Below are 26,461 nucleotides of genomic sequence, written 5' to 3' on the forward strand. Positions count from 1 at the left end.
CAGGTAGAGGTAGGAATAGATTCAATGATTCAAATTTTTGATGCAAGCACTACACTTTATGTAAAAAAGCTGAAATGAAAAAGAAGATGGTTTCTACAAATGGACAATGATCCTAAACACACATCAAAATCCACAAAAGACTACCTCAAAAGGAGCAAGCTGAAAGTTTTACAATGGCTCTCACAGTTCCCTGATCTGAACATCATTGAAAATTTGTGGCTAATATTCAAAATAGCAGTGCATGTAAGATGACCCAGGAACCTCACAGAACTGGAAGAATCTTCCAAGGAAGAATGGATGAAAATTCCTCAAACAAGAATTGAAAGACTCTTGTCTGGCTAGAAAAAGCGGTTACAAGCTGAGATACTTTCAAAAGTTGCTGCTACTAGGTACTAACTATGCAGTGTGCCCAAACTTTTGCATCGGTTCATTTTCCTTTTTGTAATTTTACTTATGTAAAGATGAAAATATATAGAGTATAAATATATATATATATATATATATATATATATATATATATATTTATTTATTTATTTATTTTTTGCCTAAAATACAAATGAAATGTGTCATCTTTAACCTTAGGTCTTTTAGACATCACTTCAACTTGCTTAACTGTTCACAATATCAGTAATTTTTACCAGGGGTGTCCAAACTTTTACATGCCACTGTAGTTCTGATGTACTGTGTCAGCTTTGCTGTACTGTTTAAGTTCTGATCTCACTGCAAAGCTGTGTGTGATTATCTGATCTCACTGCAAAGCTGTGTGTGATTATGACAGCAAAGTGTCAGTTATTACATGTCTCACATTGGTAATGACCCTTTTCATTTAAAGTAAACTCTTGAGGCAGATTCTCATGCAGATCAGTGTCCGGCCCACAGATCTTTACAATTCATTTGCATATAAGAAAAACATGAATTTCTGTTGAATAAGACATTAGATTGCAGATATCAAGGTATCATTTTATTCAGCGTCCTATGATCTACATGCCCATATAGATGGCTTAGGAGGGCTGATGCTAGTGACAGATTCCCTTTAATGAAGTCTCATCAAATTTTTAAGCCATAATTCTTTACATTAAGGGGACTCTGTTGGTAGGATCAACGTTTTTAAGTCATCTATATGGACATGTAAGTCATAGAAAGCGGAATAAAATGATACTTTGATATATGCGATCTGATGTTTTATTCCAGTGAAATATATGGTTTTTTATATGTAAATGAGCTATTAAACGGGTTGTCCTGGCTCTTATCACCATTTTATGTGTGTACTTATGCTGCAGAATGCTGTAACAAACTCACTGTCAGTATTCTGCACCATTGTCTAGATACTACACTTCGGCATGTGACCATCCTCATGCCTGATTTTGGAGGACCCGATCACTAGCTGATTAGTCTTTTCCTGTTCAGAGACTAGTCATAACATCACAACTGATGTAACACCCAGGCTCTGTCAGACCCTCCTCCTGCCTCCTTTGCTTCTTCTGTCAAGTGTTGGAAGCAATTCCGACACTTGTGCATTGAGCCTTCTTAAGACTGCTGGTGTCTGCACACTGAAAGGTCACTGCAAGGCAGTCCTGGTATGAAACAGCTGGGGGAGGCTGTGTTGACATCATAGCATGCATATGGAGCTGTGGGGACATCAAAATGTGGTGGACTGTGATTACATGATACCATGTTTAGGGAGCTGTGGGTGACATCAAAATATATATGTGGAGCTGTAGAGACATTTTATCATGTACAGGGGGCTGTGGGGGACATCATGTCATATATAAGGAATTGTGGGAACATCATGCTTTGTATACTGAGATGTGGGAGACATCATAATCTATTGGGGACTGTGGCAGACATCACATCATGCATAGGAAACTGTGAGAGACATCATGCCATGTATAAGGGAGCTGTGGGGACATCATATAGCATATAAGGGGCTGTGGGCCATTATACTGTAAATAGAGAAGCTGTGTGAGACATCATAATGTATGGCAGGCTGTGGGTTAAATCATACTATGTGTAGGGATCTGTAAGGACATCATTCCATGTATAGGGAGCTGGGAGGACATCATACCATGTACAGGTGATTGTGGGGACATCACACCATGTATAGGTGGCTGTAGTGACATCATACTATGTATAAGAGGACTGTGGGCCATCATAATTTACATAGGGAGCTGTGTGGCAATCATACTATTTATATGGAGCTTTGGAGACATCATACAATGTTGGCCCAGAATACCATATTATGGGTGCATCATGCTGTATATAGAGAGCTGTAGGGGACATCATGCCATGAATAGGGATATGTGAGGGACATCTTACCATGTATTTGAGACTCTGGGGACATCATACCACTTATAAAAGGCTTTGGACCATTGTAACGTGTGTATATACTGTGTATATACAGTGCCTTGTGAAAGTATTTGGCCCCCTTGTATTTTTCTACCTTTTGCCCCATTTCTGGCTTCAAACAGAAAGATATAAAATTCTAATTTTTGGGGGGTAGAATCAGCAACAAGTGGGACACAAACGTGAAGTGGAACGAAATTTATTGGATGTTTTAAACTTTTTAAAAAAATTAAAAACTGAAAAGTGGGGCGTGCAATATTATTCGGCCCCCTTGAGTTAATACTTTGTAGCTCCACCTTTTGCTGTGATTACAGCTGCAAGTCTCTTAGGGTATGTCTCTATCAGTTTTGCACATCGAGAGGCTGAAATTCTTGCCCATTTTTCATTGCAAAACAGCTCGAGCTGAGTGAGATTGGATGGAGACCGTTATTGAACAGCAGTTTTCAGCTCTTTCCACAGATTCTCGATTGGATTCAGGTCTGGACTTTGACTTGACCATTCTAACACCTGGATACGTTTATTTTTGAACCATTCCATTGTAGATTTTGCTTTATGTTTGGGATCATTGTCTTGTTGGAAGATAAATCTACGTCCCAGTCTCAGGTCTTTTGCAGACTCCAACAGGTTTTCTTCCAGAATGGTCCTGTATTTGGCTCCGTCCATCTTCCCATCAATTTTAACCATCTTCCCTGTCCCTGCTGAAGAAAAGCAGGCCAAAACCATGATGCTGCCACCACCATGTTTGACAGTGGGGATGGTGTTTTGAGGGTGATGAGCTGTGTTGCTTTTACGCCAAACATATCGTTTTGCATTGTGGCCAAAAAGTTCGATTTTGGTTTCATTTGACCAGAGCACCTTATTCCACATGTTTGGTGTGTCTCCCAGGTGGCTTGTGGCAAACTTCAAACGAGACTTTTTATGGATATCTTTGATAAAAGGCTTTCTTCTTGCCACTCTTCCATAAAGGCCAGATTTGTGCAGAATACGACTGATTGTTGTCCTATGGACAGACTCTTCACCTCAGCTGTTGATCTCTGCAGTTCATCCAAAGTGATCATGGGCCTTTTGGCTGCATCTCTGATCAGTCTTCTCCTTGTTCGAGATGAAAGTTTAGAGGATCGTCCGGGTCTTGGTAGATTTGCAGTGGTCTGATACTCCTTCCATTTCAATATGATTGCTTGCACAGTGCTCCTTGAGATGTTTAAGACTTGGGAAATCTTTTTGAATCCAAATCCGGCTTTAACCTTCACCAAAACAGTATCTCGGACCTGCCTGGAGTGTACCTTGGTTTTCATGATGCTCTCTGCACTTGAAATAGAACCCTGAGACTATCACAGAGCAGGTGCATTTATATGGATACTTGATTACACACAGGTGGATTCTATTTATCATTACCAGTCATGTAGGACAAAATTGGATCATTCAGAGATCCTCACTGAACTTCTGGAGTGAGTTTGCTGCATTGAAAGTATGGGGGCCGAATAATACTGCACGCCCCACTTTTCAGTTTTTAATTTTTTTAAAAAGTTTAAAATATCCAATAAATTTCGTTCTACTTCACGTTTGTGTCCCACTTGTTGTTGATTCTTCCCAAAAAAAATTAGAATTTTATAACTTTATGTTTGAAGCCAGAAATGTGGCAAAAGGTAGAAAAGTTCAAGGGGGCCAAATACTTTCACAAGACACTGTATATATATATATATATATATATATATATGAGCAGTGGAAATGTCATACCATGTATAGGGGAGTGTGGGAACATCATACCATATATAGGAATGTGGGAGAAATACAGTACAGACCAAAAGTTTGGACACACCTTCTCATTTAAAGATTTTTCTGTATTTTCATGACTATGAAAATTGTACATTCACACTAAAGGCATCAAAACTATGAACTAACACATGTGGAATTATATACTTAACAAAAAAGTGTGAAACAACTGAAAATATGTCTTATATTCTAGGTTCTTCAAAGTAGCCACCTTTTGCTTTGATGACTGCTTTGCACACTCTTGGCATTCTCTTGATGAGCTTCAAGAGGTAGTCACCGGAAATGGTCTTCCAACAATCTTGAAGGAGTTCCCAGAGATGCTTAGCACTTGTTGGCCCTTTTGCCTTCGCGCTGCAGTCCTGCTCACCCCAAACCATCTTGATTGGGTTCAGGTCTGGTGACTGTGGAGGCCAGGTTATCTGGCATAGCACCCCATCACTCTCCTTCTTGGTCAAATATAACTTACACAGCCTGGAGGTGTGTTTGGGGTCATTGTCCTGTTGAAAAATAAATGATGGTCCAACTAAATGCAAACCGGATGGAATAACATGCCACTGCAAGATGCTGCGGCAGCCATGCTGGTTCAGTATGCCTTCAATTTTGAATAAATCCCCAACAGTGTCACCAGCAAAGCACCCCCACACAATCACACCTCCTCCTCCATGCTTCACAGTGGGAACCAGGCATGTAGAGTCCATCCGTTCACCTTTTCTGCGTCGCACAAAGACACGGTGATTGGAACCAAAGATCTCAAATTTGGACTCATCAGACCAAAGCACAGATTTCCACTGGTTTAACGTCCATTCCTTGTGTTCTTTAGCCCAAACAAGTCTCTTCTGCTTGTTGCCTGTCCTTAGCAGTGGTTTCCTAGCAGCTATTTTACCATGAAGGCCTGCTGCACAAAGTCTCCTCTTAACAGTTGTTGAAGAGATGTATCTGCTGCTAGGACTCTGTGTGGCATTGACCTGGTCTCTATTCAACCTGCGATTTCTGAGGCTGGTGACTCGGATAAACTTATCCTCAGAAGCAGAGGTGACTCTTGGTCTTCCTTTCCTGGGGCGGTCCTCATGTGAGCCAGTTTCTTTGTAGCGCTTGATGGTTTTTGCAACTGCACTTGAGGACACTTTCAAAGTTTTCCCAATTTTTCTCAGTGACTGACCTTCATTTCTTAAAGTAATGATGGCCACTCGTTTTTCTTTACTTAGCTGCTTTTTTCTTGCCATAATACAAATTCTAACAGTCTATTCAGTAGGCCTATCAGCTGTGTATCCACCAGACTTCTGCACAACACAACTGATGGTCCCAACCCCATTTATAAGTTAAGAAATCCCACTTATTAAACCTGACAGGGCACACCTGTGAAGTGAAAACCATTTCCGGTGACTACCTCTTGAAGCTCATCAAGAGAATGCCAAGAGTGTGCAAAAACAGTCATCAAAGCAAAAGGTGGCTACTTTGAAGAACCTAGAATATAAGACATATTTTCAGTTGTTTCACAGTTTTTTGTTAAGTATTTAATTCCACATGTGTTAATTCATAGTTTTGATGCCTTCAGTGTGAATGTACAATTTTCATAGTCTTGAAAATACAGAAAAATCTTTAAATGAGAAGGTGTGTCCAAACTTTTGGTCTGTACTGTATACAATGTATAGTGGACTGGGAGATTTTCATACCATATACAAAGGACTGTGGGTTCATTATACGATGTATATGGGACTGGGGGGACACCATATCATGTATAAGAGGACTGTAATGATGTTATACTACTTTTAAAGGGCTATAGGGACATTATACTGTGTATAAAGGAGCTGTGGGAACATCATACTATGTTATACTACAAGGAGGCTGGCTGCATCATAGCATGTATAGGGAGTTGTGGGAGACATTGTATCATGTATAGGTGACTGTAATATATATATTTTAATCTCATTGTCATTAAATTATATGTATGTACTGTATATCAATCTCTACTCATATGGTTATATTTTTCTTATATATATAAAATAATAGATACATACATGTGTTTGCATATGCATGAAGTTTATAATATAGAGACTTGAGCAGCACGATTATCATGATTAGGGATGAGCGGACCTGACCTTTAAAGTCTGATGTTTGTACTAAACGCTGAACACGAACTTTCCTGGAAGTCCGTTGCAATGTTCGAAGTTACGAAGGAAGTATGTTGCAGAAGAGAGATAGAGGTAGAAAGAGAAAGAGACAGAGAAAATTACCACAGTGACTAAAGTAAGATTTGAGGCGAGGCGTATGCCTTCTTCTGACACACCTCTTATTGAATCAGGCACTTCTGACTCCAGCAGGCCCCCTCATCAAGACCTCACCAAGTTTTTGTTAATTAGTTTTAAACAGGCAACAGCTCTTCTTATGGATTTTAGACAGGGAGCACTCTGAATGGCAAGCAGTGTTTATGGTGTTCATATTTTAAGTCCGCAGCTGAGGGTAGCTGGAAATAATTTTCACGCTTAACACAAAAATGAAGGCCATTAAAACATTTTCACTAAAGTATTTATTATTCAAATTCCTGCATACCAGCTTCTTCTTCTACTAATGCTTGTGCTGTGAGCTCCTGATAATCCGGCCCGAGAGGAAATATCCTATCATAGGTAGAGTTTGATTCGTGTTCACTAGCTGACATAGACTCATGCCTTCTGTTTGCATTGTATGTATTAGAATCACTGGGGATTGAGAGGCTGACAGTCAGCTCCTCATCCAACATCCTTCTGGATGCCTAAATAAAGAAGAAACAAAATGGACAGCAATAAAAGTTTGTCAACACTTCATCAGATTTTTTTAAATAGCACTTGTAGTTTTGGATGAATCTTGGGCAAACACAGCAATTGTATTTTCAGCTTTTCCTTTTTTCTTTTTTTTGCTGCAAAGTACATAGTATAAAATGTATGTCACACGTTTCACTTTTTTTTTTTTACAATTGTCTATTAGTTATGACTAGAACTGTACTTCTATACAGAGGAAAACATTGCTGGTCCTCCAGATAGATACCTTCAATAATGGATGTACTAGAAAACATTTTCTATGTCAAAGAAGTTGACCATTACTTTTATTCTAATGGTCTATCCATACAGTAGGCCACCAGTATCTGATCAGTGAGAGTGCGCCACCCGGCACCCTCGCTGATTGGATGTTACCGGTGCAAGCCAGAAGTTCTCAGATGCTGCAGAAATACAGCAGTTTTATCACGGCAGTACCTGTCCGTGGCTGGGTATTGCAGATCCTCCCCTCCGGCAGCCACTATAAATTTGACAGAGCTTCTGAATTGTGACAGCATCCAAGAACTTCTGGCAAGCATAAGTGTCAGCTGATCTGAAGGGGTACTTGGTGTTGCACTCCCACCGATCAGATATTGATGACCTATCATTTGAATATGCCATCAGAAAAAAAGTAATGTTTAACCTCTTTAAAGGGAACATGTTAGGCGATTCTTGCAGCCTAAACTGCGGGCAGCATGAATAACAGCCTGGCTGTACGCTTTCAGCCAGGTATATTATTCTATGAACTGCTTACTTTTCCTCTGATTGTTCCACTCCTGATTTTGGCTTACAAATGCTGAGATAAAAAACTCACCAAATACTCAACGTGTGCACAAGGCCTAAGTCTCTCTATGTGCGGAACAGGTAGGGCCTTTGAGCAGGCAATAGTGACAAGAGGACACGCCAGTCTAGTCAGTCTCAATTTGGCTCCACATAGAATAGAATATATATGGAGTGCACATACATGGGTTCTCTCGGAGGTGCTAGCGAGGCAGGAGCATATCCAGAAAGAAATGTCCACTACACTCTCAGTTAGTGAAGTTGAAGTAGTGAAGCTTATTGATAATTTACAGTAGGTTCATTCATATCGAAAAAACTTGTTTCTTGATTGTGACAATACATAACAATGTTTTGATTAATGGAATCTTTTACAAATTTGTCACAGGGTGTGTGTAATGGCAGGGATATGCAGACTGTCCTTACTGGCGCTTTCCCTGGCATATTCCACATACCCTGTGACAAATTTGATAAAAATTTCACGAATCGAAAAGTCATTGCGTATTTTCAAGAAACAAGTTTTTCTATATGAATGCACCTACTGTGCCTTATCAATAAAGCTCCACTACTTCAGCTTCACTAACTGAGTGTGCAGTGGACATTTGTTTCTCAATTTGGATCCAAATTGGAACCATTCAGCAAGGCAGTTCAATGCTGATCTAAGGTTCTGTAATGGAATATAATGCAAAACACGTAATAAGTGCCATATCATAATAAAATCAACTTGTAATATAAGTTATGCTATAAGTAATTTTGCCTTAATTTTTCTGATGTATAAATAGAGAAAACATCTTCAACAAGTTATGATTGGGATGTAATTTTTTAGATGTTTCAAATGATTTAAAGTCAACTAATAAGAACTTTATGCTATTAGTATTAATAGTTAAATGTACCTTCTCTAGCATCTTCTGCCAAAACTGTCTCCACAGGATAATCATAATAATGGCCACTAGTATAAAGATGATGGCAACTAAACAACCAATCAAAAGGCGTGTATTGCTGTCGTCTAATTTAAGGGTTGGGTCTAAGAAGAGAAACATATATATTTGTTATTACACATTATTGGGTAAAAGATTTGTTCATGCATAATATTTTATAAAATATGGTTCCAGTAATAGTAAATATGTAGTTTACACACTATTGTAAGCGACTAGTCATCTGTAATGGTGGCTGTAGAGGCAGGGAATGGGAGTAACCTTTAGGGTGGTATCAAACATATTAATTTTGCAGCTGTTGTTTAAGCCAAAGGCATCAGTGAATTACAAGTAAATGAGAAGTAAAAAAGAAGGTTTTATGGTTTAATTTGCTATTGTATCCATTCCCAGCCTTGACTTAAAAAATGCATTAAAAACAATAAAGCCTCTTCCAAATTAAATTAATGATAGAAGCCTCAAGAACAAATCCTGCATATTTTATCCAGAAAGACCATCACATAATGACAGAGTGAATGTAAATAAATGATAACACCCCATTTCCTAAACTTTTCTTATACTACACTGTGTGCAGAATTATTAGGCAAATGAGTATTTTGATCACGTGATACTTTTTATACATGTTGACCTAAACTCCAAGCTGCATAGGCTTGAGAGCCAACTACCAATTAAGTAAATCTGGGGATGTGCATCTCTGTAATGAGGAGGGGTTTTGACTAATGACATCAACACCCTATATAAGGTGTGCTTAATTATTAGGCAACTACCTTTCCTTTGGCAAAATGGGTCAGAAGAGAGATTTGACGGGCTCTGAAAAGTCCAAAATTGTGAGATGTCTTGCAGAGGGATGCAGTAGCTTTGAAATTTCCAAACTTTTGAAGCGTGATCACTGAACAATCAAGCGTTTCATGGCAAATAGCCAACAGGGTCGCAAGAAGCGTGTTGGCCAAAAAAGGTGCAAAATAACTGCCCATGAATTGAGGAAAATCAAGCGTGAAGCTGCCAAGATGCCATTCACCACCAGTTTTGCCATATTTCAGAGCTGCAACGTTACTGGAGTATCAAAAAGCACAAGGTGTGCGATACTCAGGGAAATGGCCAATGTAAGGAAGGCTGAAAAACGACCACCTTTGAACAAGAAACATAAGATAAAACGTCAAGAATGGGCCAAGAAATATCTTTAGACTGATTTTTCAAAGGTTTTATGGACTGATGAAATGAGAGTGACTCTTGATGGGCCAGATGGATGGGCCAGAGGCTGGATCAGTAAAGGGCAGAGAGCTCCACTCCGACTCAGACGCCAGCGCGGTGGAGGTGGGGTACTGGTATGGGCTGGTATCATCAAAGATGAATTTGTGGGACCTTTTCTGGTTGAGGATGGAGTGAAGCTCAACTTCCAGACCTACTGCCAGTTTATGGAAGACAACTTCTTCAAGCAGTGGTACTGGAAGAAGTCGGTATCGTTCAAGAAAAACATGATTTTCATGCAGGACAATGCTCCATCACATGCATCCAACTACTCCACAGCGTGGCTAGCCAGTAAAGGTCTAAAAGAAGAAAAAATAATGACATGGCCCCTTTGTTCACCTGATCTGAACCCCATAGAGAACCTGTGGTCCATCATAAAATGTGAGATCTACAGGGAGGGAAAACAGTACACCTCTCAGAACAGTGTTTGGGAGCCTGTGGTGGATGCTGCATGCAATGTTGATCGAAAACAGATCAAGCAACTGACAGAATCTATGGATGGAAGGCTGTTGAGTGTCATCATAAAGAAAGGTGGCTACATTGATCACTAATTTTTTTGGATTTTTGTTTTTGCATGTCAGAAATGTTTATTTTTAAATTTTGTGCACTGATATTGGTTTACCTGTTAAAAATAAACAAGTGAGATGGGATTATATTTGGTTTTTATTAAGTTGCCTAATAATTCTGCACAGTAATAGTTACCTGCACAAACAGATATCCTCCTAAGATAGCCAAATCTAAAAAAACCCACTCCAACTTCCAAAAATATTAATCTTGGATATTTATGAGTCTTTTGGGTTGATTGAGAACATAGTTGTTGATCAATAATAAAAATAATCCTCTAAAATACAACTTGCCTAATAATTCTGCACACAGTGTATATGCATTGTTTTACATATTGTAAAGTATGAGCTCCACTGTTGCTCTGTTTTTCCATTTCTAATAAATTAAATTATAATACCACTGGATGGGAACCACGCTGTCAGACTGTACTGTCACAAGTGCCAAGAGCAAACTTAAAGGGGTATTACTATCTGAGCCTTTTTTATTTACTGAAAGTATATGCAATAAATGTCTGACAGGTGGGAGTCAGAAATGAAATCATCATATATTAGGAAAATAGGGGTCCTCTGCTCAGCAGTCCAAACAGGATAATGGGTGGCCACACATTAAAGAGGTTGTCCACTACTGTACATAGCTAGCTATTGAACCCATTCTATGCCCGGGTGGCCAACATTTATATTGGTATATGGGTCCCTCCTGGTATGTGCTGCTGCCATCCTGCGCCCTCATCCTGTCATGTGCTGCTCCCATCCTTCGCTCCCATCCTGTCATGTGCAGCCTCCATCCTGCGCCCTCATCCTGTTTTGTGCGCCTCCATTCTGCACCTCCATCCTGGTATGTGCTGCTCCCATCCTGCACTCCCATCCTGTCATGTGGTGTTCCCATCCTGGTATGTGCTGACCCCATCTTGTCATGTGGTGCTCCCATCCGGCACCCCCATCCTGTAATGCGGTGCTCCCATCCTGCGCCCCATCTTGTCATGTGCTGCTTCCATCCTGCGCCCCCATTCTGGTATGTGCTGATCCCATACTGTCATGTGGTGCTCCCATTCTGCACCCCCATTCTGGTATGTGCTGACCCCATCCTGGTATGTGCTGCTCCGATTCTGCACCCCCATCCTGTCAAGTGCTACTCCCACCCTGCGCCCCCATCCTGTCATGTGGTGCTCCCATCCTGTGCGCCCATCCTGCGCTCTGACTGAGTCACAACACTGCACAGGCGCCAGGCTTTCTGGCTTCGAACAGAAAGACACATTCACTGTTATATATAACATTTTACATTTTATTATTATTTATTAGGTAAAAAAATAATTATTGTGCAAAAACTTCTCTGTAAACAACATTTTTGGTGTAAACTCTGTGGTCTTTCTTTAAGTTGCCTTGTTGATCAGTAGCGAAAACTTTGACTTACTGGAAGGATTTTGTCCTTGAAAAGGCGACTTAAAGTTGGCCATGGATGAAGGCTGTAGATGGCAAATATATGTTAACTGAATCCAGTGCTTGCTCTTGACTTTTGTTGATGGTCATAGCATAAGCAAGTCTTAAGGGAAACTGTTTTAGTTTTAAAGTAAAAGGAAGATCAGGATCGCTTGGTGCCAGAATAACTCTGGGAATGAATACCCTGGTATCTTTAAATGATCCGGTGAGGATTTCACAGTCAATGACTTTTGACATCATTTGCTTCACAACCATTCTGATGCCATTGCAAAGACCTCTTGTTGAGTTAAGGTTTCTTAATAGCATGACTACTGCTCCAACTTTCAAATTTAATCTATGAGGAGGCATACCACCAGGCGTTAAGCTGTTTAAGAACTCCATTGGATAGTTTGCTGCTTCCTCAGCATTTGCAGTATCTTGCTGAATGGAATCAATGCTGGTGTAGCACTTCAATTCAGACTGAATTAGTCTATAAACATTTTCATTCAGTTCATGTGAATGTTGTTTTTTTGGAGTTAGGATTGCACAGTTTGCAATGCTTTCATCTTCTGGTTGTATGACTTGAGGAAAGACAGCATCAACAATACATCCATTTTCAATGCAGACAGAAGGAATTTCAAAGATACCTTCCTCTAGTCCTGGTTCTTAAAGTTTTACATCTCCAAGGTTTAAAAGCCATTGGGAAAGCCTTGATGTTCTTTGGGGACATTGTCCTCATTGGTAGGCATGTTTTGGTCCAATTTGAGGACTTCAATATTCCTCCAACAATTGAAGTTCTTCATGCATGCTGAAATTATTTCGGTTCTGCTGCCATGTGGTAAAACAGGAAGGATTTGTCAAAAATCTCCACCAAAAGAAACACCGCACCTCCGAATGTTTTTTTGGAGGGAACTTTTGGATCTTCAGCCATGAGTTCTTTGTAGAAGGTGTCAACTGCATTTACAGCATGAGTTGGAGCCATAGAAGCTTCGTCCCAGATTATGAGCTTGGTGTTTATCAAGTCATTGGCAGTATTGCTGCCATGACGAATATTTCACATCAACGTTTCATTAATTGGTATAGGCAGTTTGTACAGATTATGGGAAGTTTGGCCTCCCTCCAGCAAAGTAGCAGCAATGCCTGTAAATGTACATGGCAAGACTAATTAATTTTTGCTCCGAGCGTAATGCATGATTGTATTATACAGGAATGTTTTACCACTTCCACCAGGTCCGTCAATAAAAAATAGGCGTTTTTCCAAGTTGGGATTCCCAAAAGCTTCTCTGATTTTTTCGAAAGCCTTTCGTTGTCCTGGGTTTAAAACGTAAAATTTCTCCTCAAACAAAGCCTTTTCCGCAACAGTGCCGTAATATTTGCCAGAATTGATTGGATCATCGTACTTGCCAACAGAAGTTGTAGGCCAAAATCTTGTAATGACTTACCATGTGTCCGTAACATAGACTCAATTTCATGTAATGTCATATAGAGGGCCTTTTCTACTTTAGGAAAATGTCTGGTATAGTCTTCCATGAGATTTTTATTGTGCCTTTGAAACAATCCTGCAGCATTAGACGGCTCACACATGATGCAAATAAATTCAAACAATTGTCTAAGTTGGCTTTGTATTCCGGGGCCATAAATACCAATATGTGTTCATGAGGAAGCCCTCTTTTTTGGAACTCAATTACATACACCATACCATTAACACGTCCATATCTGTGGTATGTGGTTAAGTCTCCAAGTAGCAATTTTAGCTTCATCTATATATATAATCGTCTTATCCCGTCTGTCTGTCTGTCTGTCTGTCTGTGTGTCTGTCTGTCCAGGAAATCCCGCGTCGCTCATTGGTCCGGCAGCGGCCAATCAGCGCCGCGGGATTTCTGAAAAAAGATGGTGGCCGTTAGCGGTTCATCTGCGGGACGGAGCTGAGCGGCGATGCAGCCGGGAGATGAGCGGCCCGAGGCGCTCATCTCCCGGCCGGTATCAGCGGAAGGACCGCCGGCGCCGCTGACCTCCATGCGGACGCTATTTAAATGTGCCGCCCAAAACGGTGATAGGTCGCGCACAGTGTCGGCGACCAATCAGCACAGCGGTGTTTAACTTTAGCGCCAAGATCACTGATTGGTCGCGTGCGGAGAGCGCGACCAATCAGCGAATCGTATTGGTGAGGAGCGGGGAGCGGAATCGTATTAGTGAGGACCGGGGAGTGCCGCTGCCTGTGCGGATACTTCCACTCCGAGAAGCCGGGACATGAGCGACTGCTCGCAGCAGAAGTATCCCAACCCGCAGCGCCACTCCCCGGTCCTCCCTTCACACCCTAGCCGCTGATGTCCCCACAGTATCCGCATGGTGTTACAAAGGTCCGGACATTTGTGTTAAAAATCGCTGATTGGTCGCTGGCGTTTCCTGCGACCAATCACCGATTTGGGCGCCAAATTCAAATATCGGCCGCGGCCTATCAGCACAGTGGTGTTTAAATGTGGAGCCAAGATCGGTGATTGGTCGCGGCCGAGATTTAAATTTGGCGCCCAAATCGGTGATTGGTGGCGGGCAGCGCCAGCGATCAATCAGCGATTTTTAACACAAATGTCCGGACCTTTGTAACACCATGCGGATACTGTGGGGACATCAGCGGCTAGGGTGTGAAGGGAGGACCAGGGAGCGGCGCTGCGGGTCGGGATACTTCTGCTGCGAGCAGTCGCTCATCTCCCGGCTTCTCGGAGTGGAAGTATCCACACAGGCAGCAGCGCTCCCCGGTCCTCACTAATACGATTCCGCTTCCCGCTCCTCACCAATACGATTCGTTGATTGGTCGCGCTCTCCGCACGAGACCAATCAGTGATCTTGGCACTAAAGTTAAACACCGCTCTGCTGATTGGTCGCGGCCGCTGCTCGCCACCAATCACCGATTTGGGCGCCACATTTAAATAGCGGCCGCGACCAATCACCGATCTTGCCGCGACATTTAAACACTGCTGTGCTAATTGGTCGCGGACGCCAGCCGCGAACAATCAGCGAGCTTGGCGCCAAATTTAAACAACGCTCTGCTCATTGGTCGCGGACGCCAGACGCATCCAATCAGCGAGATTAGCGCCAAATTTAAACAACGCTCTGCTGATTTATCGCGGTCGCTGACCGCGACCAATCAGCAGTATTGGCGCAAAATTTAAACCCCACTCTGCTGATTGGTCGCCGGCCGCGACCAATCAGCAGTATTGGCGCCAAATTTAAACCTCACTCTGCTCATTGGTCGCAGCCGCCAGCCGCGAACAATCAAAGCAAAAGGTGGCTACTTTGAAGAACCTAGAATATAAGACATATTTTCAGTTGTTTCACACTTTTTTGTTAAGTATATAATTCCAGATGTGTTAATTCATAGTTTTGATGCCTTCAGTGTGAATGTACAATTTTCATAGCCAAGAAAATACAGAAAAATCTTTAAATGAGAAGGTGTGTCCAAACTTTTGGTCTGTACTGTATATTCACTAAAAAGTTGCTGGATTGTTCCGCTGACGTATTTTATATATATATTCAGTAGAAAGTTGCTGGATTGCTCTCCTGACGTATTTTATATATATATATTCAGTAGAAAGTTGCTGGATTGCTCAGCTGACGTATTTTATATATATTCAGTAAAAAGTTGCTGGATTGCTCTCCTGACGTATTTTATATATATATTCAGTAGAAAGTTGCTGGATTGCTCAGCTGACGTATTTTATATATATTCAATAGAAAGTTGCTGGATTGCTTTCCTGACGTATTTTATATATATATTCAGTAGAAAGTTGCTGGATTGCTCAGCTGACGTATTTTATATATATATTCAGTAGAAAGTTGCTGGATTGCTCAGCTGACGTATTTTATATATATATTCAGTAGAAAGTTGCTGGATTGCTCAGCTGACGTATTTTATATATATATTCAGTAGAAAGTTGCTGGATTGCTCTGCTGACGTATTTTATATATATATATTCAGTAGAAAGTTGCTGGATTGCTCTGCTGACGTATTTTATATATATATATTCAGTAGAAAGTTGCTGGATTGCTATCCTGACGTATTTTATATATATTCAGTAAAAAGTTGCTGGATTGCTCTCCTGACGTATTTTATATATATATTCAGTAGAAAGTTGCTGGATTGCTCTGCTGACGTATTTTATATATATATTCAGTAGAAAGTTGTTGGATTGCTCAGCTGACGTATTTTATATATATTCAGTAGAAAGTTGCTGGATTGCTCTCCTGACGTATTTTATATATATATTCAGTAGAAAGTGGCTGGATTGCTCTCCTGACGTATTTTATATATATATTCAGTAGAAAGTGGCTGGATTGCTCTCCTGATGTATTTTATATATATATTCAGTAGAAAGTGGCTGGATTGCTCTCCTGACGTATTTTATATATATATTCAGTAGAAAGTGGCTGGATTGCTCTCCTGACGTATTTTATATATATATTCAGTAGAAAGTGGCTGGATTGCTCTCCTGACGTATTTTATATATATATTCAGTAGAAAGTTGCTGGATTGCTCTGCTGACGTATTTTATATATATTCAGTAGAAAGTTGCTGGATTGCTCTCCTGACGTATTTTATATATATATTCAGTAGAAAGTGGCTGGATTGCTCTCCTGACGTATTTTATATATATTCAGTAGAAAGTGGCTGGATTGCTCTCCTGACGTATTTTATATATATATTCAGTAGAAAGTTGCTGGATTGCTCAGCTGACGTATTTTATATATATATTCAGTAGAAAGTTGCTGGATTGCTCTCCTGACGTATTTTATATATATATTCAGTAGAAAGTGGCTGGATTGCTTTCCTGACGTATTTTATATATATTCAGTAGAAAGTGGCTGGATTGCTTTCCTGACGTATTTTATATATATATTCAGTAGAAAGTTGCTGGATTGCTCTCCTGACGTATTTTATATATATATTCAGTAGAAAGTGGCTGGATTGCTTTCCTGACGTATTTTATATATATTCAGTAGAAAGTTGCTGGATTGCTCTCCTGACGTATTTTATATATATATTCAGTAGAAAGTTGCTGGATTGCTCTCCTGACGTATTTTATATATATTCAATAGAAAGTTGCTGGATTGCTTTCCTGACGTATTTTATATATATATATATTCAGTAGAAAGTTGCTGGATTGCTCAGCTGACGTATTTTATATATATTCAGTAGAAAGTTGTTGGATTGCTTTCCTGACGTATTTTATATATATATTCAGTAGAAAGTTGCTGGATTGCTCTCCTGACTTATTTTATATATATTCAGTAGAAAGTTGTTGGATTGCTCAGCTGACGTATTTTATATATATATTCAGTAGAAAGTTGTTGGATTGCTCAGCTGACGTATTTTATATATATATTCAGTAGAAAGTTGCTGGATTGCTCAGCTGACGTATTTTATATATATATTCAGTAGAAAGTTGTTGGATTGCTCAGCTGACGTATTTTATATATATATTCAGTAAAAAGTTGCTGGATTGCTCAGCTGACGTATTTTATATATATATTCAGTAGAAAGTTGCTGGATTGCTCTCCTGACGTATTTTATATATATATTCAGTAGAAAGTTTCTGGATTGCTCTCCTGACGTATTTTATATATATATTCAGTAGAAAGTTGCTGGATTGCTCTCCTGACGTATTTTATATATATATTCAGTAGAAAGTTGTTGGATTGCTCTCCTGACGTATTTTATATATATATTCAGTAGAAAGTTGCTGGATTGCTCAGCTGACGTATTTTATATATATATTCAGTAGAAAGTTGCTGGATTGCTCTCCTGACGTATTTTATATATATATTCAGTAGAAAGTTGCTGGATTGCTCAGCTGACGTATTTTATATATATATTCAGTAGAAAGTTGCTGGATTGCTCTCCTGACGTATTTTATATATATATTCAGTAGAAAGTTGTTGGATTGCTCTCCTGACGTATTTTATATATATATTCAGTAGAAAGTTGCTGGATTGCTCAGCGGACATATTTTATATATATATATTCAGTAGAAAGTTGCTGGATTGCTCAGCTGACGTATTTTATATATATTCAGTAGAAAGTTGCTGGATTGCTCAGCTGACGTATTTTATATATATATTCAGTAGAAAGTTGCTGGATTGCTCTCCTGACGTATTTTCTATATATATTCAGTAGAAAGTTGCTGGATTGCTCTCCTGACGTATTTTATATATATATTCAGTAGAAAGTTGCTGGATTGCTCTCCTGACGTATTTTATATATATATTCAGTAGAAAGTTGCTGGATTGCTCTCCTGACGTATTTTATATATATATTCAGTAGAAAGTTGCTGGATTGCTCAGCTGACGTATTTTATATATATATTCAGTAGAAAGTTGCTGGATTGCTCTCCTGACGTATTTTATATATATATTCAGTAGAAAGTTGCTGGATTGCTCTCCTGACGTATTTTATATATATATTCAGTAGAAAGTTGCTGGATTGCTCTCCTGACGTATTTTATATATATATTCAGTAGAAAGTTGCTGGATTGCTCTCCTGACGTATTTTATATATATATTCAGTAGAAAGTTGCTGGATTGCTCAGCTGACGTATTTTATATATATATTCAGTAGAAAGTTGCTGGATTGCTCTCCTGACGTATTTTATATATATATTCAGTAGAAAGTTGCTGGATTGCTCAGCTGACGTATTTTATATATATATTCAGTAGAAAGTTGCTGGATTGCTCTCCTGACGTATTTTATATATATATTCAGTAGAAAGTTGCTGGATTGCTCTCCTGACGTATTTTATATATATATTCAGTAGAAAGTTGCTGGATTGCTCCGCTGACGTATTTTATATATATATATTCAGTAGAAAGTTGCTGGGTTGCTCCGCTGACGTATTTTATATATATATATTCAGTAGAAAGTTGCTGGATTGCTCAGCTGACGTATTTTATATATATTCAGTAGAAAGTTGTTGGATTGCTTTCCTGACGTATTTTATATATATATTCAGTAGAAAGTTGCTGGATTGCTCTCCTGACGTATTTTATATATATTCAGTAGAAAGTTGTTGGATTGCTCAGCTGACGTATTTTATATATATATTCAGTAGAAAGTTGCTGGATTGCTCAGCTGACGTATTTTATATATATTCAGTAGAAAGTTGTTGGATTGCTTTCCTGACGTATTTTATATATATATTCAGTAGAAAGTTGTTGGATTGCTTTCCTGACGTATTTTATATATATTCAGTAGAAAGTTGTTGGATTGCTCAGCTGACGTATTTTATATATATATTCAGTAGAAAGTTGTTGGATTGCTCAGCTGACGTATTTTATATATATATTCAGTAGAAAGTTGCTGGATTGCTCAGCTGACGTATTTTATATATATATTCAGTAGAAAGTTGTTGGATTGCTCAGCTGACGTATTTTATATATATATTCAGTAAAAAGTTGCTGGATTGCTCAGCTGACGTATTTTATATATATATTCAGTAGAAAGTTGCTGGATTGCTCAGCTGACGTATTTTATATATATATTCAGTAGAAAGTTGTTGGATTGCTCAGCTGACGTATTTTATATATATATTCAGTAAAAAGTTGCTGGATTGCTCAGCTGACGTATTTTATATATATATTCAGTAGAAAGTTGCTGGATTGCTCTCCTGACGTATTTTATATATATATTCAGTAGAAAGTTTCTGGATTGCTCTCCTGACCTATTTTATATATATATTCAGTAGAAAGTTGCTGGATTGCTCTCCTGACGTATTTTATATATATATTCAGTAGAAAGTTGTTGGATTGCTCTCCTGACGTATTTTATATATATATTCAGTAGAAAGTTGCTGGATTGCTCAGCTGACGTATTTTATATATATATTCAGTAGAAAGTTGCTGGATTGCTCTCCTGACGTATTTTATATATATATTCAGTAGAAAGTTGTTGGATTGCTCTCCTGACGTATTTTATATATATATTCAGTAGAAAGTTGCTGGATTGCTCAGCGGACATATTTTATATATATATATTCAGTAGAAAGTTGCTGGATTGCTCAGCTGACGTATTTTATATATATTCAGTAGAAAGTTGCTGGATTGCTCAGCTGACGTATTTTATATATATATTCAGTAGAAAGTGGCTGGATTGCTCTCCTGACGTATTTTCTATATATATTCAGTAGAAAGTTGCTGGATTGCTCTCCTGACGTATTTTATATATATATTCAGTAGAAAGTTGCTGGATTGCTCTCCTGACGTATTTTATATATATATTCAGTAGAAAGTTGCTGGATTGCTCTCCTGACGTATTTTATATATATATTCAGTAGAAAGTTGCTGGATTGCTCAGCTGACGTATTTTATATATATATTCAGTAGAAAGTTGCTGGATTGCTCTCCTGACGTATTTTATATATATATTCAGTAGAAAGTTGCTGGATTGCTCTCCTGACGTATTTTATATATATATTCAGTAGAAAGTTGCTGGATTGCTCTCCTGACGTATTTTATATATATATTCAGTAGAAAGTTGCTGGATTGCTCTCCTGACGTATTTTATATATATATTCAGTAGAAAGTTGCTGGATTGCTCAGCTGACGTATTTTATATATATATTCAGTAGAAAGTTGCTGGATTGCTCTCCTGACGTATTTTATATATATATTCAGTAGAAAGTTGCTGGATTGCTCAGCTGACGTATTTTATATATATATTCAGTAGAAAGTTGCTGGATTGCTCTCCTGACGTATTTTATATATATATTCAGTAGAAAGTTGCTGGATTGCTCTCCTGACGTATTTTATATATATATTCAGTAGAAAGTTGCTGGATTGCTCCGCTGACGTATTTTATATATATATTCAGTAGAAAGTTGCTGGGTTGCTCCGCTGACGTATTTTATATATATATATTCAGTAGAAAGTTGCTGGATTGCTCAGCTGACGTATTTTATATATATTCAGTAGAAAGTTGTTGGATTGCTTTCCTGACGTATTTTATATATATATTCAGTAGAAAGTTGCTGGATTGCTCTCCTGGCGTATTTTATATATATTCAGTAGAAAGTTGTTGGATTGCTCAGCTGACGTATTTTATATATATATTCAGTAGAAAGTTGCTGGATTGCTCAGCTGACGTATTTTATATATATTCAGTAGAAAGTTGTTGGATTGCTTTCCTGACGTATTTTATATATATATTCAGTAGAAAGTTGTTGGATTGCTTTCCTGACGTATTTTATATATATTCAGTAGAAAGTTGTTGGATTGCTCAGCTGACGTATTTTATATATATATTCAGTAGAAAGTTGTTGGATTGCTCAGCTGACGTATTTTATATATATATTCAGTAGAAAGTTGCTGGATTGCTCAGCTGACGTATTTTATATATATATTCAGTAGAAAGTTGCTGGATTGCTCAGCTGACGTATTTTATATATATATTCAGTAGAAAGTTGCTGGATTGCTCTCCTGACGTATTTTATATATATATTCAGTAGAAAGTTGCTGGATTGCTCAGCTGACGTATTTTATATATATATTCAGTAGAAAGTTGCTGGATTGCTCTCCTGACGTATTTTATATATATATTCAGTAGAAAGTTGTTGGATTGCTCTCCTGACGTATTTTATATATATATTCAGTAGAAAGTTGCTGGATTGCTCAGCGGACATATTTTATATATATATATTCAGTAGAAAGTTGCTGGATTGCTCAGCTGACGTATTTTATATATATTCAGTAGAAAGTTGCTGGATTGCTCAGCTGACGTATTTTATATATATATTCAGTAGAAAGTTGCTGGATTGCTCTCCTGACGTATTTTCTATATATATTCAGTAGAAAGTTGCTGGATTGCTCTCCTGACGTATTTTATATATATATTCAGTAGAAAGTTGCTGGATTGCTCTCCTGACGTATTTTATATATATATTCAGTAGAAAGTTGCTGGATTGCTCTCCTGACGTATTTTATATATATATTCAGTAGAAAGTTGCTGGATTGCTCAGCTGACGTATTTTATATATATATTCAGTAGAAAGTTGCTGGATTGCTCTCCTGACGTATTTTATATATATATTCAGTAGAAAGTTGCTGGATTGCTCTCCTGACGTATTTTATATATATATTCAGTAGAAAGTTGCTGGATTGCTCTCCTGACGTATTTTATATATATATTCAGTAGAAAGTTGCTGGATTGCTCTCCTGACGTATTTTATATATATATTCAGTAGAAAGTTGCTGGATTGCTCAGCTGACGTATTTTATATATATATTCAGTAGAAAGTTGCTGGATTGCTCTCCTGACGTATTTTATATATATATTCAGTAGAAAGTTGCTGGATTGCTCAGCTGACGTATTTTATATATATATTCAGTAGAAAGTTGCTGGATTGCTCTCCTGACGTATTTTATATATATATTCAGTAGAAAGTTGCTGGATTGCTCTCCTGACGTATTTTATATATATATTCAGTAGAAAGTTGCTGGATTGCTCCGCTGACGTATTTTATATATATATATTCAGTAGAAAGTTGCTGGGTTGCTCCGCTGACGTATTTTATATATATATATTCAGTAGAAAGTTGCTGGATTGCTCAGCTGACGTATTTTATATATATTCAGTAGAAAGTTGTTGGATTGCTTTCCTGACGTATTTTATATATATATTCAGTAGAAAGTTGCTGGATTGCTCTCCTGACGTATTTTATATATATTCAGTAGAAAGTTGTTGGATTGCTCAGCTGACGTATTTTATATATATATTCAGTAGAAAGTTGCTGGATTGCTCAGCTGACGTATTTTATATATATTCAGTAGAAAGTTGTTGGATTGCTTTCCTGACGTATTTTATATATATATTCAGTAGAAAGTTGTTGGATTGCTTTCCTGACGTATTTTATATATATTCAGTAGAAAGTTGTTGGATTGCTCAGCTGACGTATTTTATATATATATTCAGTAGAAAGTTGTTGGATTGCTCAGCTGACGTATTTTATATATATATTCAGTAGAAAGTTGCTGGATTGCTCAGCTGACGTATTTTATATATATATTCAGTAGAAAGTTGTTGGATTGCTCAGCTGACGTATTTTATATATATATTCAGTAAAAAGTTGCTGGATTGCTCAGCTGACGTATTTTATATATATATTCAGTAGAAAGTTGCTGGATTGCTCAGCTGACGTATTTTATATATATATTCAGTAGAAAGTTGTTGGATTGCTCAGCTGACGTATTTTATATATATATTCAGTAAAAAGTTGCTGGATTGCTCAGCTGACGTATTTTATATATATATTCAGTAGAAAGTTGCTGGATTGCTCTCCTGACGTATTTTATATATATATTCAGTAGAAAGTTTCTGGATTGCTCTCCTGACGTATTTTATATATATATTCAGTAGAAAGTTGCTGGATTGCTCTCCTGACGTATTTTATATATATATTCAGTAGAAAGTTGTTGGATTGCTCTCCTGACGTATTTTATATATATATTCAGTAGAAAGTTGCTGGATTGCTCAGCTGACGTATTTTATATATATATTCAGTAGAAAGTTGCTGGATTGCTCTCCTGACGTATTTTATATATATATTCAGTAGAAAGTTGTTGGATTGCTCTCCTGACGTATTTTATATATATATTCAGTAGAAAGTTGCTGGATTGCTCAGCGGACATATTTTATATATATATATTCAGTAGAAAGTTGCTGGATTGCTCAGCTGACGTATTTTATATATATTCAGTAGAAAGTTGCTGGATTGCTCAGCTGACGTATTTTATATATATATTCAGTAGAAAGTGGCTGGATTGCTCTCCTGACGTATTTTCTATATATATTCAGTAGAAAGTTGCTGGATTGCTCTCCTGACGTATTTTATATATATATTCAGTAGAAAGTTGCTGGATTGCTCTCCTGACGTATTTTATATATATATTCAGTAGAAAGTTGCTGGATTGCTCTCCTGACGTATTTTATATATATATTCAGTAGAAAGTTGCTGGATTGCTCAGCTGACGTATTTTATATATATATTCAGTAGAAAGTTGCTGGATTGCTCTCCTGACGTATTTTATATATATATTCAGTAGAAAGTTGCTGGATTGCTCTCCTGACGTATTTTATATATATATTCAGTAGAAAGTTGCTGGATTGCTCTCCTGACGTATTTTATATATATATTCAGTAGAAAGTTGCTGGATTGCTCTCCTGACGTATTTTATATATATATTCAGTAGAAAGTTGCTGGATTGCTCAGCTGACGTATTTTATATATATATTCAGTAGAAAGTTGCTGGATTGCTCTCCTGACGTATTTTATATATATATTCAGTAGAAAGTTGCTGGATTGCTCAGCTGACGTATTTTATATATATATTCAGTAGAAAGTTGCTGGATTGCTCTCCTGACGTATTTTATATATATATTCAGTAGAAAGTTGCTGGATTGCTCTCCTGACGTATTTTATATATATATTCAGTAGAAAGTTGCTGGATTGCTCCGCTGACGTATTTTATATATATATTCAGTAGAAAGTTGCTGGGTTGCTCCGCTGACGTATTTTATATATATATATTCAGTAGAAAGTTGCTGGATTGCTCAGCTGACGTATTTTATATATATTCAGTAGAAAGTTGTTGGATTGCTTTCCTGACGTATTTTATATATATATTCAGTAGAAAGTTGCTGGATTGCTCTCCTGGCGTATTTTATATATATTCAGTAGAAAGTTGTTGGATTGCTCAGCTGACGTATTTTATATATATATTCAGTAGAAAGTTGCTGGATTGCTCAGCTGACGTATTTTATATATATTCAGTAGAAAGTTGTTGGATTGCTTTCCTGACGTATTTTATATATATATTCAGTAGAAAGTTGTTGGATTGCTTTCCTGACGTATTTTATATATATTCAGTAGAAAGTTGTTGGATTGCTCAGCTGACGTATTTTATATATATATTCAGTAGAAAGTTGTTGGATTGCTCAGCTGACGTATTTTATATATATATTCAGTAGAAAGTTGCTGGATTGCTCAGCTGACGTATTTTATATATATATTCAGTAGAAAGTTGTTGGATTGCTCAGCTGACGTATTTTATATATATATTCAGTAAAAAGTTGCTGGATTGCTCAGCTGACGTATTTTATATATATATTCAGTAGAAAGTTGCTGGATTGCTCTCCTGACGTATTTTATATATATATTCAGTAGAAAGTTGCTGGATTGCTCTCCTGACGTATTTTATATATATATTCAGTAGAAAGTTGCTGGATTGCTCTCCTGACGTATTTTATATATATATTCAGTAGAAAGTTGCTGGATTGCTCAGCGGACATATTTTATATATATATTCAGTAGAAAGTTGCTGGATTGCTCAGCTGACGTATTTTATATATATTCAGTAGAAAGTTGCTGGATTGCTCAGCTGACGTATTTTATATATATATTCAGTAGAAAGTTGCTGGATTGCTCTCCTGACGTATTTTATATATATATTCAGTAGAAAGTTGCTGGATTGCTCTCCTGACGTATTTTATATATATATTCAGTAGAAAGTTGCTGGATTGCTCTCCTGACGTATTTTATATATATATTCAGTAGAAAGTTGCTGGATTGCTCTCCTGACGTATTTTATATATATATTCAGTAGAAAGTTGCTGGATTGCTCAGCTGACGTATTTTATATATATATTCAGTAGAAAGTTGCTGGATTGCTCAGCGGACATATTTTATATATATATTCAGTAGAAAGTTGCTGGATTGCTCAGCTGACGTATTTTATATATATTCAGTAGAAAGTTGCTGGATTGCTCAGCTGACGTATTTTATATATATATTCAGTAGAAAGTTGCTGGATTGCTCTCCTGACGTATTTTATATATATATTCAGTAGAAAGTTGCTGGATTGCTCTCCTGACGTATTTTATATATATATTCAGTAGAAAGTTGCTGGATTGCTCTCCTGACGTATTTTATATATATATTCAGTAGAAAGTTGCTGGATTGCTCTCCTGACGTATTTTATATATATATTCAGTAGAAAGTTGCTGGATTGCTCAGCTGACGTATTTTATATATATATTCAGTAGAAAGTTGCTGGATTGCTCTCCTGACGTATTTTATATATATATTCAGTAGAAAGTTGCTGGATTGCTCTCCTGACGTATTTTATATATATATTCAGTAGAAAGTTGCTGGATTGCTCCGCTGACGTATTTTATATATATATTCAGTAGAAAGTTGCTGGGTTGCTCTCCTGACGTATTTTATATATATATTCAGTAGAAAGTTGCTGGATTGCTCTCCTGACGTATTTTATATATATATTCAGTAGAAAGTTGCTGGATTGCTCTCCTGACGTATTTTATATATATATTCAGTAGAAAGTTGCTGGATTGCTCTCCTGACGTATTTTATATATATTCAGTAGAAAGTTGCTGGATTGCTCTCCTGACGTATTTTATATATATATTCAGTAGAAAGTTGCTGGATTGCTCTCCTGACGTATTTTATATATATATTCAGTAGAAAGTTGCTGGATTGCTCTCCTGACGTGTTTTATATATATTCAGTAGAAAGTTGCTGGATTGCTCTCCTGACGTATTTTATATATATATTCAGTA

The 26,461-nt window shown here is 37.6% G+C and overlaps 1 protein-coding gene across 3 annotated transcripts in view; it reads right to left on the reverse strand.

Annotated features, from left to right (window-relative positions):
- DDR2 (discoidin domain receptor tyrosine kinase 2) overlaps nucleotides 1-26,461 on the reverse strand; it is a 1,082,289-nt gene that overhangs the window by 562,684 nt on the left and 493,144 nt on the right. For all 3 annotated transcript variants that reach the window (XM_073643022.1, XM_073643023.1, XM_073643021.1), the window contains 2 exons: nucleotides 8,576-8,706; nucleotides 6,667-6,865 (listed from right to left, as the gene is read on the reverse strand). In XM_073643022.1, the coding sequence (XP_073499123.1) occupies nucleotides 6,667-6,865; nucleotides 8,576-8,706 (330 nt within the window). The remainder of the gene's footprint in view (nucleotides 1-6,666; nucleotides 6,866-8,575; nucleotides 8,707-26,461) is intronic.

The sequence above is a fragment of the Phyllobates terribilis genome, unplaced genomic scaffold (assembly GCF_046119375.1).
Source record: "Phyllobates terribilis strain yellow unplaced genomic scaffold, ASM4611937v1 Scaffold_8__6_contigs__length_399053987, whole genome shotgun sequence".
Classification (NCBI taxonomy): Eukaryota; Metazoa; Chordata; class Amphibia; order Anura; family Dendrobatidae; genus Phyllobates; species Phyllobates terribilis.